This window comes from Brachyistius frenatus, unplaced genomic scaffold (assembly GCF_029030835.1).
Source record: "Brachyistius frenatus isolate BFR_SWC_R1_liver_20210118 unplaced genomic scaffold, ASM2903083v1 Contig_169, whole genome shotgun sequence".
In the NCBI taxonomy this organism is placed as follows: Eukaryota; Metazoa; Chordata; class Actinopteri; family Embiotocidae; genus Brachyistius; species Brachyistius frenatus.
The window spans coordinates 250710-267500 of NW_027210768.1; the positions used below are offsets into that span (position 1 = coordinate 250710).

The 16791-nt window shown below is 39.1% G+C and overlaps 1 protein-coding gene across 1 annotated transcript in view; it reads right to left on the reverse strand.

Moving 5' to 3' along the window:
- Window positions 1-14967: 14967 nt before the first annotated feature.
- Window positions 14968-16791, reverse strand: part of slc30a1a (solute carrier family 30 member 1a) — an 8683-nt gene continuing 6859 nt past the window's right edge. The window contains exon 2 of the mRNA XM_069717120.1: window positions 14968-16791. This exon is cut by the window's right edge and continues 800 nt beyond it. Coding sequence (XP_069573221.1) covers window positions 16696-16791 — 96 coding nt within the window. The 3' untranslated portion in view covers window positions 14968-16695.

A 16791-nucleotide genomic window follows, 5' to 3' on the forward strand; every position in this document is an offset into this window, starting at 1 on the left:
CCTCTAACTGCCACGTCATTATAACTTCCATCTCAATGCTGGGACCTCTTCACATTCACCTCTTACGAAATACAGCAACGCAGTTCAAACTACAGCTGTTCACAAGTTATTCAGCCATGTCATTATTTAAATTTCTATATTTAAAAGAGCATATTATACCCTCGTGATAACTAAAGTAAGTGGGCACAACTATTGTCTTGACTTCATATTTTTTTGTTTTTACATAAATGTGGTCAATTAGTGTTCCTTTTTCAGTAGTGGGTTCTGTTACAAGTTGAACGTACCCTTTCTCTGTTAAAAATTTACATATTGCTGACGATTTCAAAATGTCCTCATTAAAATCCCCCATGACAGCAATTGTTTCACTTTTTTCTTGGAGGCAATTAAGACTACATGCTATAGTATGACTTTATTATCATATTTTAGACGACATACTATAGTATGACTTTTTTATCATATTTTAGACGACATGCTATAGTATGACTTTATTATCATATTTTAGACTACATACTATAGTATGACTTTTTTATCATATTTTAGACTACATACTATAGTATGACTTTTTTATCATATTTTAGACGACATGCTATAGTATGACTTTATTATCATATTTTAGACGACATACTATAGTATGACTTTTTTATCATATTTTAGACGACATGCTATAGTATGACTTTATTATCATATTTTAGACGACATGCTATAGTATGACTTTTTTATCATATTTTAGACTACATGCTATAGTATGACTTTTTTATCATATTTTAGACTACATGCTATAGTATGACTTTTTTATCATATTTTAGACTACATGCTATAGTATGACTTTTTTATCATATTTTAGACGACATGCTATAGTATGACTTTTTTATCATATTTTAGACGACATACTATAGTATGACTTTTTTATCATATTTTAGACGACATGCTATAGTATGACTTTTTTATCATATTTTAGACTACATGCTATAGTATGACTTTTTTATCATATTTTAGACGACATGCTATAGTATGACTTTTTTATCATATTTTAGACGACATGCTATAGTATGACTTTTTTATCATATTTTAGACTTTATTACATATAGACTACACTATAGTATGACTTTTTTATCATATTTTAGACGACATGCTATAGTATATCTTTATTATCATATTTTAGATACATACTATTTGACTTTTTTATCATATTTTAGACGACATACTATAGTATGACTTTTTTATCATATTTTAGACGACATACTATAGTATGACTTTTTTATCATATTTTAGACGACATGCTATAGTATGACTTTTTTATCATATTTTAGACTACATACTATAGTATGACTTTTTTATTATTTCATATTTATAGTATGACTTTTTTATCATATTTTAGACGACATACTATAGTATGACTATAGTATGACTTTTTTATCATATTTTAGACTACATGCTATAGTATGACTTTTTTATCATATTTTAGACTACACTATAGTATGACTTTTTTATCATATTTTAGACGACATGCTATAGTATGACTTTTTTATCATATTTTAGACGACATGCTATAGTATGACTTTTTTATCATATTTTAGACGACATGCTATAGTATGACTTTTTTTATTTTATCATATTTTAGACATATTTTAGACGACATACATGACTTTTTTATCATATACATACTATAGTATGACTTTTTTATCTATAGTATGACTTTTTTATCATATTTTAGACGACATACTATAGTATGACTTTTTTATCATATTTTAGACGACATGCTATAGTATGACTTTTTTATCATATTTTAGACTACATGCTATAGTATGACTTTTTTATCATATTTTAGACGACATGCTATAGTATGACTTTTTTATCATATTTTTTCATATTTTAGACTACATACTGTAGTATGACTTTTTTATCATATTTTAGACGACATGCTATAGTATGACTTTTTTATCATATTTTAGACGACATGCTATAGTATGACTTTTTTATCATATTTTAGACGACATGCTATAGTATGACTTTTTTATCATATTTTAGACGACATACTATAGTATGACTTTTTTATCATATTTTAGACTACATGCTATAGTATGACTTTTTTATCATATTTTAGACTACATGCTATAGTATGACTTTTTTATCATATTTTAGACTACATACTATAGTATGACTTTATTATCATATTTTAGACTACATACTATAGTATGACTTTTTTATCATATTTTAGACGACATGCTATAGTATGACTTTATTATCATATTTTAGACGACATGCTATAGTTATCATATTTTAGACGACATGCTATAGTATGACTTTTTATCATATTTTAGACGACATGCTATAGTATGACTTTATTATCATATTTTAGACTACATGCTATAGTATGACTTTTTTATCATATTTTAGACGACATGCTATAGTATGACTTTTTTATCATATTTTAGACTACATGCTATAGTATGACTTTATTATCATATTTTAGACTACATACTATAGTATGACTTTTTTATCATATTTTAGACTACATGCTATAGTATGACTTTTTTATCATATTTTAGACGACATGCTATAGTATGACTTTTTTATCATATTTTAGACGACATGCTATAGTATGACTTTTTTATCATATTTTAGACGACATGCTATAGTATGACTTTTTTATCATATTTTATTTTAACATCTCAACCAGTACACAATGGGAAAAAAAGTCTCTTTTGGACTTTATTTTTTTACCTTTGGTTTGTGGCTGTGGCTTACCCTTACAGGGACTCGCCTTAGGAGATCTTGGCCTCTGTGAGCCCTGTGTGTTACCTCGGCGGGTAAACCGTGAACCATTTGATTTGTGTTACCTCGGCGGGTAAACCGTGAACCATTTGATTTGTGTTACCTCGGCGGGTAAACCGTGAACCTTGTGTGTCGTGTTACCTCGGCGGGTAAACCGTGAACCTCGAGTGTTACCTCGGCGGGTAAACCACGTGTGTTGTGTTACCTCGGCGGGTAAACCGTGAACCTCGAGTGTTACCTCGGCGGGTAACCCATGTGTGTTGTGTTACCTCGGCGGGGCTCGAACCCGTGTCTTCATGAGGTCGTTTCCAGCTGGGAGTCGGCGTCATAGACTGCAGGACTATCTTTGGCGCCTGGGAACGTGTCGTGGCAGGAGAAAGTGTACCACGGAGTTCACTCAGTGCTTCCAGAGACTCAGCCAACAGTCTGGTTAACTCAACAGATAAAAGATTCTTCTTCACCAAGGTTGATATTCATGGTTCAGATTCCACCTGTTGATGCTGATTCAACTTTTAATGAAGTTGAAACGTTTGGGGAAATTGAAAAAGTTTTGCATTCACAACACATTTCAGGAAGATATTTAATATCACTGCAGACCCCCTTAAAAACACGTATATCTACTATCCAAAGAATGTCTGCGGCAATTTTGGTCGCATTTGAATGAATATTTGTGGACGGTGGAGGTATAGGTTGCAGTGAGCCAAAGATTTGTCACAAGGCTGCCTGGTGCAGTGGTTAGTGGTGTTGCCTCCCAGTCAGAAGGTTCCAGGTTCAATTCTTGCCCTTGATGTGGCTTTTCATCTAGGATGTTAATGTCATCCTTTCCCTGGTGAGTCTTGAACCTGGAACCTTCTGAATGGGAGTCAACAACACCAACCACTGCACTGTCGATGTCTCTTCCTTAACATGTTTAAAAGTCATATAAGTCAGGCAAGCATGCAATAGAGTCATCAAGAATGTTGAAGTTCCAAGCCAGCGTTGTCATCTCACAATCAGGAGCTTCTGGGTTCGATATGGGGTCTGGAACTTAGTGTGGAGGATTGCATGTTCTTGCTTGAATGTAATGTTTTACATTATGGACAACATGCATAGGTTTGTCATCCATATTATGGACGACAGACTTTACTTTCAGGTCATTAGTTTTGCAGCAATAAGGAATTCACTTTGAAAGTCGCAGGCAGGAATCGAACCCAGGACCTTTCGACTGAGCGACAACAACTCTGACAGCTGCACCACTGTTAGTTTCCATAAATTGAACAGAAGTCAGACTTATAGCATGTCGTCAGAAATTTGAAGGAAATATATCATGCTCTGGTATGACTTTTTGGTCATATTTCAGACAACATGCTAAAATATGTTGGACACTGGAAATGACACTTTTCATACTTTCACATTCTACTTCGAGCTGGTTGATCACATGAACGTAAAGTCGGGTCACAATAACCTAAACATGTAGTTGATGATATATTGACACATTCGTTCGACTTTGTCGACGGACATACTATAGTATGACTTTATTATCATATTTTAGACTACATACTATAGTATGACTTTATTATCATATTTTAGACGACATACTATAGTGTGACTTTATTATCATATTTTAGACGACATGCTATAGTATGACTTTATTATCATATTTTAGACTACATACTATAGTATGACTTTATTATCATATTTTAGACGACATACTATAGTATGACTTTATTATCATATTTTAGACGACATGCTATAGTGTGACTTTATTATCATATTTTAGACGACATACTATAGTATGACTTTATTATCATATTTTAGACGACATACTATAGTATGACTTTATTATCATATTTTAGACGACATACTATAGTATGACTTTTTTATCATATTTTAGACGACATACTATAGTATGACTTTATTATCATATTTTAGACTACATACTATAGTATGACTTTATTATCATATTTTAGACGACATGCTATAGTGTGACTTTATTATCATATTTTAGACTACATACTATAGTGTGACTTTATTATCATATTTTAGACTACATACTATAGTGTGACTTTATTATCATATTTTAGACGACATACTATAGTGTGACTTTATTATCATATTTTAGACTACATACTATAGTATGACTTTTTTATCATATTTTAGACTACATACTATAGTATGACTTTATTATCATATTTTAGACGACATACTATAGTGTGACTTTCTTATCATATTTTGTTTACATGCTGTGTTGCATGCAAATTGTGTTTATGCCTGAGGTCGAACATAAAATATTTCGACTTAAGAACACAGTTCCAGTGCAACAAGTTCCTCGAAACTTGTAAGTGTACCTTTGGTATATTATATACATTGGGGTTTCCTCCAACAGTGCATGTTAGAGTAACGGGTGAGTCTAAGTTGTCCGTAGTTGTGGATGTGAGCGTGGATGGTTGTCTGTCTGTCTGCGTTGGTCCCGTGATGTGCTGTTGATCCGTCCAGGGTGTAACACGCCTTCACTCAAAAGTCAGCTGAGACACGCGTGACCCCGTTCAGGATGATGTCGATATAAATGACAGATGGATTCAAATGTATTATTTTAATTCATTTAGATGTTTTTATACATATTATTTGCAGAATGACTGATATGGTTGTCTGACTTTGGAAACAATAGTTGACAAAACAATCCCACCGGAAAGTTCATGAGTAGCTGGTCCGGAGCTCTCGGTCGTTCCGATTTATCAAAAAACTTGACCTTGGAAGAGGACAAAGAGTCAGATAGTGGAGTTAACGGATGATTAGCGTTAACACCGTGTTCACTGTGTTAGGTTGTTTCCAGGCTGACAGCTTCTAACTGGCACCAACAAAGAAGCACCACAAGGTCTGATGTGAAGGTCGGCGTTCTTTGCAGATATTTGGTCATAAACCTCCTGAGCCTCTGAAGAGTGGGAGATTCTTTTTTTCTGGACCACGTTTGTGTTGACAGGAAATGAGTGAGAGAGTTCTTTTTAATTATATGTTACCAGGCAGATGTGTGTGTGTGTGTGTGTGTGTGTGTGTGTGTGTGTGTGTGTGTGTGTGTGTGTGTGTGTGTGTGTGTGTGTGTGTGTGTGTGTGTGTGTGTGTGTGTGTGTGTGTGTGTGTGTGTGTGTGTGTGTGGGGGGAGGGATGAGGTACTGCACAGCAGTAGCAGCAGCAGCGCTCGACTGTATGTTTGTTGCCAAAGATAAATCTGAAGCATGAAAAAATCTGTGAGATGGAGGAGGACGACATCAGGAAGCAAACATTGTGTAACAGCAAAAAATCTGTTTGCAGCTTCGGCAAAATTGAATGATCTGATTTAATTATCACTTAATAGTTACACGATAACATCAGTTTTTCTACTACTGTAGTGCAACATCATTTATCATATTTGTATACAGTGGTGTGAAAAAGTGTTTGCCTCCTTCCTGATTTCCAATTTTTTTTCATGTTTGTCACATTTAAATGTTTCAGATCATCAAACAAATTTAAATATCAGTCAAAGATAACACAAGTAAACACAAAATGCAGTTTTTAATTGAAGGTTTTTATTATTAAGGGAGAAAAACAATCCAAACCCACATGGCCCTGTGTGAAAAAGTGTTTGCCCCTCCTGTTAAAACATAACTTAACTGTGGTTCATCACCTGAGTTCAATTTCTCGAGCCACACCCAGGCCTGATTACTGACACACCGTCTGTTCGTGACCTCAAGCTGAAGCCAACTTGGGTTCTGCAGCAGGACGATGATCCAAAACACACCAGCAAGTCCACCTCTGAATGGATGAAGGAAAACAAAATGAAGACTTTGGAGTGGCCTCGTCAAAGTCCTGACCTGAATCCTATTGAGATGCTGTGACGTGACCTTAAAAAGGAGGTTGGTGCTGGAAAACCCTCCAATGTGTCTGAATTACAACAACTCTGTAAAGATGAGTCGGCCAACATTCATCCACAGCTGGAAAAGACTCATTGCAAGTTATCACAAACACTTGATTGCAGTTGTTGCTGCTGAGGGTGGTCCAACCAGTTATTAGGTTTAGGGGGAAACACTTTTTCACACAGGGCCATGTGGGTTTGGATTGTTTTTCTCCCTTAATAATAAAAACCTTCATGTAAAAACTGCATTTTGTGTTTACTTGTGTTATCTTTGACTAATATTTAAATTTGTTTGATGATCTGAAACATTTAAGTGACAGACATGCAAAAAAATAAAAAATCAGGAAGGAGGCAAACACTTTTTCACACTACTGTATTTATTATGTAGAGACAAGCTGAGTAAACCAATTGAAAGGGTTGATTTTTTTTTTTATATATATATATTTACATATCATTAAAAAAATAGAATTATCACTTGAATTACATTTTATTGTCTTCTATTTGATTTTTAGTCATTGATGGGGGGAAAAGGATTTGTCTCTTCCTCTTGTTTGCATTGTGGCTCCGGAAAGTCTCTTGTCCGAAAAGTTTTCCTTTATTTTCTGTCTTATTTGCAAGTGATTCTTTCCGCATCTAGTTGACGACTCCCCGGTGTCCTTACCTACAACCAACTCTGTATTACCATACGAAAGACAAAGGGAATGGAGGTGATGGTCTACTGTTTGTCAACTGTATAAAAGCTGCCCTAAGGAAAGCCCTGCTGGTGAGACAAGGACTGCTGGGGAGAGCCCGGCTGAAGAGGGGGAGAACGGAAGACGAGGACGGCGGAGGAGAGGACTGCTGGGGAAACCAGGCTGGGTAGAGCCCGGCTGGAAGGACCGCTGAAGAAGAACCGCTGAAGAAGAACCGCTGAAGAAGAACCGCTGAAGAAGAACTGCTGGAGAAGAACTGTTGGAGAGAACTGTTGGAAGAACTGTTGGAGAAGAACTGCTGGAGAGAACTGTTGGAGAGAACTGTTGGAGAGCCCTGCTTGAGGACTGGTGGGGGGAGGACTGGGGACTGGGGGGGGAGGACTGCTGGACACCTCTCTTTGAGAGTGCATGTAGTTGCTCCTTCTTGCAAGAATAAAATGTCCGATGTGTTTGATTTTGAACCAAGCCTCTGAGTAATTTTTCCAACATAAATATACTGAAGATATCAGCTACCAACTTCCTGTAAAAAAAATATTGCTTTCACTATTATCCATTCAACATACACATGCAGTACCTTTTTACATACAGTTTTACGACCTAAAGGCCACAGAGTGACATCCTGTGATGGTTACTGATGTGCTCTCCCCTCTCAGCATTGAATTTCTAAAGATAAACTGAAGAAATACGTTTTCCTTTATCAGTCCTGTTACTCTGACTTCAAAATAAACCGTTCAAAAATGCACTAGATTATTTGAAAAGACATTGACTCCATGATAATAACAGGGCTGCTGGATGTTTTGGATGTGCAGCTCCAGTTTGCTCTCTGTCTTGTTAAAAAAATAAATAAAGGGGTAATGAAACTGACAGTGGAAGTTACTGTTAGGCTGCGATCAGTGGCCTCTGAGCTGTGTTTAGAGCGAAAGAGTCCACGGAGACACATTTACAGTCGCTGGGATTTTACTGCTGCCGGGGTCAAGTCACTCTCAATTCACTCAAACTCGGGACGGCCGTTGTCCCGAGTCTGGTCAAAAAAAAGATTCTCCTCAGGGCCTGATATGCTTATCGCTTTTGGATTTTAACATTGAAACCTGAATTTCATCATATAGTCTCATAATCACTTCAAACTCACAGCGAGCTCGATGGTTTGGTGAAATGCTGCCTGGTCACAGATACAGAACTGAAACACCGTCATGTGGAGCAAAAAGCAGAATTAGACACGGTGGATTTGGAATAACTGTTCGTGATCACTGTGGTTTTGTGTACGTCAGTCGGAGTGTAGGCTGCAGAGATGAGATGATGACTCAGACTTTAATGGATTTAGGTGAATCGCCGTGTTTCATTTCTTCTGTTCTACACTTTCTCAGGGACACGTTTATTTTGCTAAGAGCACCAAAACCGAACCGTACCAAGGACTCATTGTTATTCATTTTCTTGTATTTGCTCTTTGAATGTCAGGCGGATGAAGCACGCTGCCTTCACTGAACTCCTGACTTTTCTTCTTGCGCCATCATTATAATGTTTTGATAAAATGTCTCCAAAACACTGCATGGACTGCTGCTATTCATTTTCTCTTTGTTGTGATTCAGATCAGGGAACGGGAGGTTTTCATGTAGAAATAAAAGCTTTAATGTTGAAAGGCAGGGCAGTCCAAAAACAAAATAAGTCTGCTGGGGCTAGATCCAAAAACAAAGTGAAAGAAGCAAAATCCAAAAACTAAGATATTGAAATTGACTAAACAGTCACAGCTACAAAGGACAACACTTTTTTTTCTTTTTTTTTCCAAAACACTGGAAATGACAGGCAAATGATAAAATTGACAAAGAGAGAAGCAGAGCGCACAGACTAAATGCACCAGGGAGGGAAGGACAGCGAGGGACAAATGTAACTATTCAGGGCGGTGGGGACAATCGTACAAAAGCCAGGAGCTGTAAAAAAACACACACACAAGACGTGAGTATTTTTAACATAACTTTACTCAGGTTCTTAAGTACATTTTTAGGTACTTTATTTTATTGTCATGCCACAAAATGTTACAATTAGATATTAACAGATTAAGAGATATGAGTTTTAAGAGTGACGAAGAGTCTGTTCAATGTTCATCATGTTTTTTATTGAACTTTAAAAAAAAATGCTGTAAAGCTTTTTAAGAACTAGTAACATGACTGAGATGAACTTCGTTGACCCCACACTGGGGGAGTGAAGCATCACAGCGGCTGAAGTACAAGAACAATAATGTGTAAACAGAACACTGAACTTTTAGCATAAATTAGCATAAAAAAAGGTAATAAATAAGAATATTTTTACAACGTGACGAGTGAGGAGATGAGAAATTTTCAACAAATATTACACACCAAAAATGGGCTTTGAAATTGAATCAAGTGGAATATTTGTTTGGAAAAATTACCTCTGAAATACAGTTACTGTACTTTCAGAAGTGAAAACAGTGTGTGTCTTATAATACTGACACAGTAGAGAAGATCTTTAACTGGGTGTGATTTACAGTCCTTTAAGCGTTTTAGTCCACTGAGACCACAGAAGGATTTTTTTTTTCCTTCTTTTTGGTCAAGCTGCAATTTTAAAGGTCAAGAATCAATTTGTTTTCAGATGTTATCTGTAATTTATCATGTTGACAAGCTTCTTTATCACTGCTGCTGAAAAGCTGATGTTACAGGAGATATGGACAACAGACTATGGCAAATAATAAAGACATGCTGCTTCATCAAAGTGCCAACGTTAAAAAGCCTCTATTATTGTTACATTTCTAAATGTATTTTTCTTGTGTTTATTTTATAGTTGTGGCTGTTTTTATGTTTCATGTTAGTGAAGATTGGGTCTCGAGTAAAAAAAAAGAATTTCCTCTGATGAGAACAGTCACGGTGGCGTGTGCAGCTGAGCAGAAGGGAAAGAGTGAAAAGCTTTTCTCAATGTTTGGGATTCTTGTCGTATCATAAGAAAAACAAACAAGGGGTGAATCACATCTTGTGTTTCCTCGGGGCCGTGAAGGAGGCTGCTGGGGAAAAGACCTCGAGCTAATGTTTCACTGACTGCCTGTACTGTACGGTCCTGCCTCACTCGCCCGCCTCTCAGACTTTGATCACAGAGTTGAGTGGGTTCAACCAGCAATAATTAATTCCTTACTGATAAACAGTAACAACTCTCGGAAGAGAAAAGACGAGATCAACCCCCGACACTCTCACTCTCTGTGCCCTGCCATTATTATGCAACCTGCATACAGGGAAGATAAGCGGCGCCTTTAGAGGTTATGTGCATGCGGAAGCACATAACAGCCGTCATCAGCTACTCAGAGCGTGAGGGCTGCAGCCGCTCATCACACCACAAATGATCTGAAGACAGAGGGAAGTTAAATATGAGCAGACATGCCGTGTGTATTAAAGTTTGATTGATTGGTATCATGCAGGCTTTCAAAGTAAAAGTAAAAGTCAGTTTTTTTGCATTCAAAACTGAAGTTGAAGTGTTATTCGTTGATTGGTTCATCTTTGACTTACTCACCCCACATGCACGATATCCTTTTATGCAGCTTTCAGTGTGACTTTGTTCATTTAACAGCTTTTTTTAATAACAGTTCAACTTTGTAAAACGTTTTGTTTGACTATTCATACAGGAGAAAAATACAGTTTATTAACATGTAAAGTTATTTTACCCCAACAATCTTTCACTGAAAGTCTACCTTTACCATTTTAAATGACTGTTGGAAAAATTACTCAGAGGCTTGGTTCAAAATCAAACACATCGGACATTTTATTCTTGCAAGAAGGAGCAACTACATGCACCCTCAAAGAGAGGTGTCCAGCAGTCCTCCCCCCAGCAGTCCTCTACAGCAGGGCTCTCCCATCCCCCCCAGCCGGGCTCTACAGCAGGGCTCTTTTCCCCAGCAGGTCCTCTCTTCAGCGGTTCTTCTTCAGCGGTTCTTCTTCAGCGGTCCTCTCTTCAGCAGTCCTTCTTCAGCGGTTCTTCTTCAGCGGTCCTTCTTCAGCGGTTCTTCTTTAGCGGTTCTTCTTCAGCAGTCCTTCTTCAGCGGTTCTTCTTCAGCGGTTCTTCTTTAGCGGTTCTTCTTCAGCGGTTCTTCTTCAGCGGTTCTTCTTTAGCGGTTCTTCTTCAGCGGTTCTTCTTTAGCGGTTTTTCTTCAGCGGTCCTCTCTTCAGCAGTCCTTCTTCAGCGGTTCTTCTTCAGCGGTTCTTCTTCAGCGGTCCTCTCTTCAGCAGTCCTTCTTCAGCGGTTCTTCTTCAGCGGTTCTTCTTTAGCGGTTCTTCTTCAGCGGTTCTTCTTTAACGGTTCTTCTTCAGCGGTTCTTCTTTAGCGGTTCTTCTTCAGCGGTCCTCTCTTCAGCAGTCCTTCTTCAGCGGTTCTTCTTCTTCTTCAGCGGTTCTTCTTTAGCGGTTCTTCTTCAGCGGTTCTTCTTTAGCGGTTCTTCTTCAGCGGTCCTTCCAGCCGGGCTCTCCCCAGCAGTCCTTGTCTCACCAGCAGGGCTTTCCTTAGGGCAGCTTTTATACAGTTGACAAACAGTAGATATATATATATATAGATATTTAATGTACTGTATATATACTGTATGTACTGTGCATTTTATATTTTATATTTATATTTTTTATTTTATTGCTTTTCTATTATATTATTCTATTCTATTATTATTTTATTCTATTCTATTGTTTCTATTATTGCTCCTGTATGTATGCTGTTGTGGCGAAAAAATTTCCCCTCGGGGATTAATAAAGTATATACCTACCTACCTACCTACCTACCTACCTACCTACCTACCTACCTACCTACCTACCTACCTAGACCATCACCTCCATTCCCTTTGTCTTTCGTATGGTAATACAGAGTTGGTTGTAGGTAAGGACACCGGGGAGTCGTCAACTAGATGCGGAAAGAATCACTTGCAAATAAGACAGAAAATAAAGGAAAACTTTTCGGACAAGAGACTTTCCGGAGCCACAATGCAAACAAGAGGAAGAGACAAATCCTTTTCCCCCCATCAATTTAGCATCTGCTTATTTTCTTATTAATACCTCATCTGTTCGCTCGATACCTACACCGTAAAGCAGTGTAGCTTAGCTTAGCATAAACACTAAAAACAGGATCACCAGTAAGCCCTCCTGACAAAATCTCACTAATTAACATGTTATAGCTCACATCCCTTGAGGATCGCCTGGTAACTACATTTTCATAAAAATTTGCTCCAATAGTCACAAACTGGGCGTCAACGAGAAGCTTTTTTTGTGGGTATTGTGTCCTACCCCCCCCCCCCCCCCCCCCCCCCCCCTCTAATGAATGACTGAGTTTTAGCTTACGCATGTCAGTGTGCCTACAAACGCTGTGTTGGCAAAGGTGAATCTATTTAGCAACAGAGTGACCTCTGAACCCCACCCCCCACCCGTCCTGCCTGACCTCAGTCTCACGTCCAGGCCATGGAGACAGATGGAGACAGATGGAGACAGATGGCCCGGTCCGTCCAGCCCTGTCAGTTATCTGGTGTTTCACAGTTATGGCGAGTTCCTGTTGCCTGTATCGCTATCAAAAGTAAAACGACACCTTTTTCACTGCCCAAATAGTTGCACGGTCTGCAGCTGGGACTCAGATGGTGGAGCAGGTTGGTGGTTCAATCTCTGGGGTCTCATGTCCAAATGTCAAAGTGTTCATGGGCAAGACAATGAACCCCAAGTTGTTCCCAATGGCAGGCAGACACCTCGCATGGCCGCTCTGCCACCGACGGTGGATGACTGTGTGTGAGTGCCTGAATGGGAGGAAAACTATAAAGTGTTTTGAGACCACAAAGATGAGAAGGCGTGAATAAGTGCAGACCATTTACCACTTTGAGAATAAAGTCGACACTTCAAGATTAAAGTCAGGATTTTGAAATGAAATGAAATGAAACTACTAATGTCGGCATACATACTTCTACAAATTGCCTTTAGTAGATGATCTGGTGAAATTGTACTTCAGAATCAGTTTTAGTAACAAGGACATTATTTCTCATTTAGAAAGACGGTGTGACAACAAGTATTTGGACTTTGAAGAGATTGTTTTCAGAAGGAGAAACCACAAAAACTTAAAGGAGGGGCTGCATTGAAATAACTGGAAGTGGACAGATGCGAGTGTATCCATGGTTACACCTGTGCCCAATACAGTTGTAGAAACCCGAAGCAGCAAACTTTTTTATCCAGATGTTTAGACGAGTCTTTTAGGCCTCTGGAAAGAAAACCCTTTGAAACCAGGTGTCAAATAAGCTTCTGTGTTTTTCAGACTGTTGAATAATCACCTTTCAGAAAAGCTGGTTTCCAGATGTTTATCTCGAGCGACTCAGACCACATGGTAACACCGATAAAACGTAAGGGGTGCAAAGTGGACAATACAGACCCCACTGTCCTGCTGAGAGGACACAGAGCACAAGACGGAGACCCACTGAGACACTCAACTGTCCACATGAAAGGGGGGACAGTGAGCGGGGGGGGACAGTGAGCGAGGAGCCGGCAGCACCGAGGAATGCTCGGTAAAGCTCGAAGCTTGTTAATACTTAATAAAGTATATACCTACCTACCTACCTACCTTTGGAAATCCCCCCGGGCCTCCTGCACGAGTCCCCCCCGGCCGGTGGCGTCTCCGCCAGCCACACGTTCAGTCTGCAGCCTCTCCAGACTTCCAGTGAGACTCGGCCGCAGACTGAAGCCCAGTGTCTGCTGCTTCACTACCGCGGAGACGGGTTGTGAAATGCGGCCATTACATACTGGACTTATGTAATGGCCGCATGTCTCCACCACTCAGTGTCACAGTGACTTCTAACCGTTATCACTGTTTAGGTACTTTGAGGTTTTGTAGTTTTAAGAAGACATAAGCTGTAAATATCTTTGCGGGCCTTCCGGCTAACGTCAACATGTGTGACTTTACGTGATATCTGCTTGTAAATGCTGTTTTAAATGACATTTTGAATTCATGAAAGATGTAAACTCTCGTCTTAAAACTCATCTTTTCTTCATGAACTGTGGTCCCTGTTTTATTTTTAGTGACACTCAACTGTTTTTTCTACTTTGACTTTTGTGTTGAGGTTATTTTATCTTTCCGTTTCCTGACCTCAACAGCTCGTCATTGTTTTACATTTGTCTGTGGACATTTTGTGTCCCTGTGGATGTTTTGTGCGTCTTTGTGAACATTATGCAGCTCTCAGCAGGCTCGCTTCTGTTTTTTTGTGGTCATTTTAGACTCGTTGTGGAGGTTTTGCTTTCGTTTGTGGTTGCTTTGTGTCTTTGTGGTCAAATTCAGAGGCTCTGTGTCTAAACCCTGTTGGCTTGTTCAGGACCTCATCTGTGTCACCAGTGAGCCAACTGTTTTCTGGCTGGTCGGGTTATCTGGCGCTGGCAGATCAACCTCCCCTTTAGCAAGGATGGGCTAAAAAGGAAAGATCACACGCTTGCAAGTCAAAACTTGAAACAGCATCCTGAACACCTTCACTTTCTTTGGCAATCAGTCTTGATTTATTCTCAGTCTACCTGCTCTTCTTTCTCTGACACGTGTTTTCTAAAAGTTCTACCTAAAAAAAGGTTTTCTTGATTGCGATGTGCCCCACATGAAAACACACTTTGAATACAAGGCTGGAGAAAGTAAGACGAAGACAAATTTGGGTTCTTCAACTGTACAAAACAGCTATAATTTGTTTTTATTTCACAATAACATTGGACAGGTACTGTAGAGATATATATATATGTATATATACCAAAAACACATCAGCTGATGTGTCATATCTAAAATAAAAAAAACACTTTTGTTTCCATTTGCACATAGAGCTCAAGTCATAAAAGACAGAATAAAAGTGACCAAACATTACAAATGAAGAAAAATACATTTCCCAGCACATATTTCTATATTGCATACACATTGAAATCGAGAGTGGAAATCTGAAACGTATCAATAGATCAACTTTAGATGATATCTGTGCTGATGAGGGAAAAGTCGTACAATTTCAAAGGCCACCAAACGGACTTTAATTCAGCAAACAGCCTGCTCAGCTGTCCAACGCAGAGGACAGACAAGCTATATGATGCGTCATTCCCTACAGTTATGAGAAATATTGGAAGATACCAGCAGGCGCTGGTGAGCAGCAACTAGAGCTCGTCGCGGAGCTGGTTAAAGAGTCGAACACCAGGTCTCAGTTTGGTCATGCAAACATAGTAGAATACCCTGGAAATATAAAAACTCCCTCAGCATGGATTGTGACGAGGTGTTGAACACATTCATGAGGATTTGAAAATAAAAATCTGACCATCAGAAAGCTTTCCAGTACAGAGAATAGTGTTTCACCGTTGGCGTACGGTGTTCAATTCTTCACAACAGACCCTCCAGCCTGCAAGGGCTCAAATTTATGAATAAACATTTAATTAAGTGAGTGTGTCGTTGCAAGAAGATCCGTCCCACTGTGTCTACTACACCGAGTGCTATACCACAGCAGGCTTTTCTTTATTTAAAAGGCAAGGTGAGAGAGGTGTTTTGTATCCAACTAATGACAGCAATTAAAGTCAAGGCCAGAGAAAAGTCTGAAAAACAAAATTATTATTAAAAGAAAACATCACATTTGAAAAAACTGACTACAGCATAGATGGTCTGTCAAAAAATTCAAAAACAAAAAATTGCAAAAATGTGCCCATCATCCAAACTAAATATTACAAACAGCATCTACAGAGAGAAATCGATCATTTCTAATAACTTAAATACTTAAATTATTATGTAATACAGTACTATTCCACTTGAGGCCAGAGGATAAGGAAATAGATCTGCTCAAAGCCTACGCAAAAACCTAAACGGTAGACAGGTCCATGTGCTCAACTAAACAACCTCGCGATGTGCTCCGACTTGCATGTGTTGTGTGCGTCCGTTTGGAGGAGAGGACGTCCCTCCGATCCCTTCAGTCCTGCAGTGAGAAGCTTTGGCACAGAGACACCGTGGGACGAGATGACACATCACAACACGGTGCTAATGAGGGACACTCATGCAGGCCTCGCTCCGGTCCAGGAGGAGATGAGGTCAGTGAACCCCAACATGCATCGCCACCATACTGCCAGGGCTACAGACAACAAGAGGCCGGGAGGAGGTGGAAGTCAGTACATGGAGAGACAGGAAAGAGATGGAAACTAAGGCTCAAACGCATGAACGTGGAGGGGTGGGTGGGTGGGTGGGTGGGGGTTCAGCCATATATAGGGGCAACAACAGACAATAAAAGGCTATGGAAAATGATTTCCTTTTCAGGGCAACGACTGGTCAAAAAAAAGATTACAGCTTCCTGTAGATGACGATGACGCTTTTGACCAAAGTGGTGGTTTTCCTCCTCCGTTTGTCTCCGTCTCCTCCATCTCACAGAGACGACTCCACCTCCCTGGTGAGGGTAACCCCGGCCTCGGGCCTCGGGCACACCCGCACGGCCGCGGCCTGCTCCGCGGCCTCTCCGAT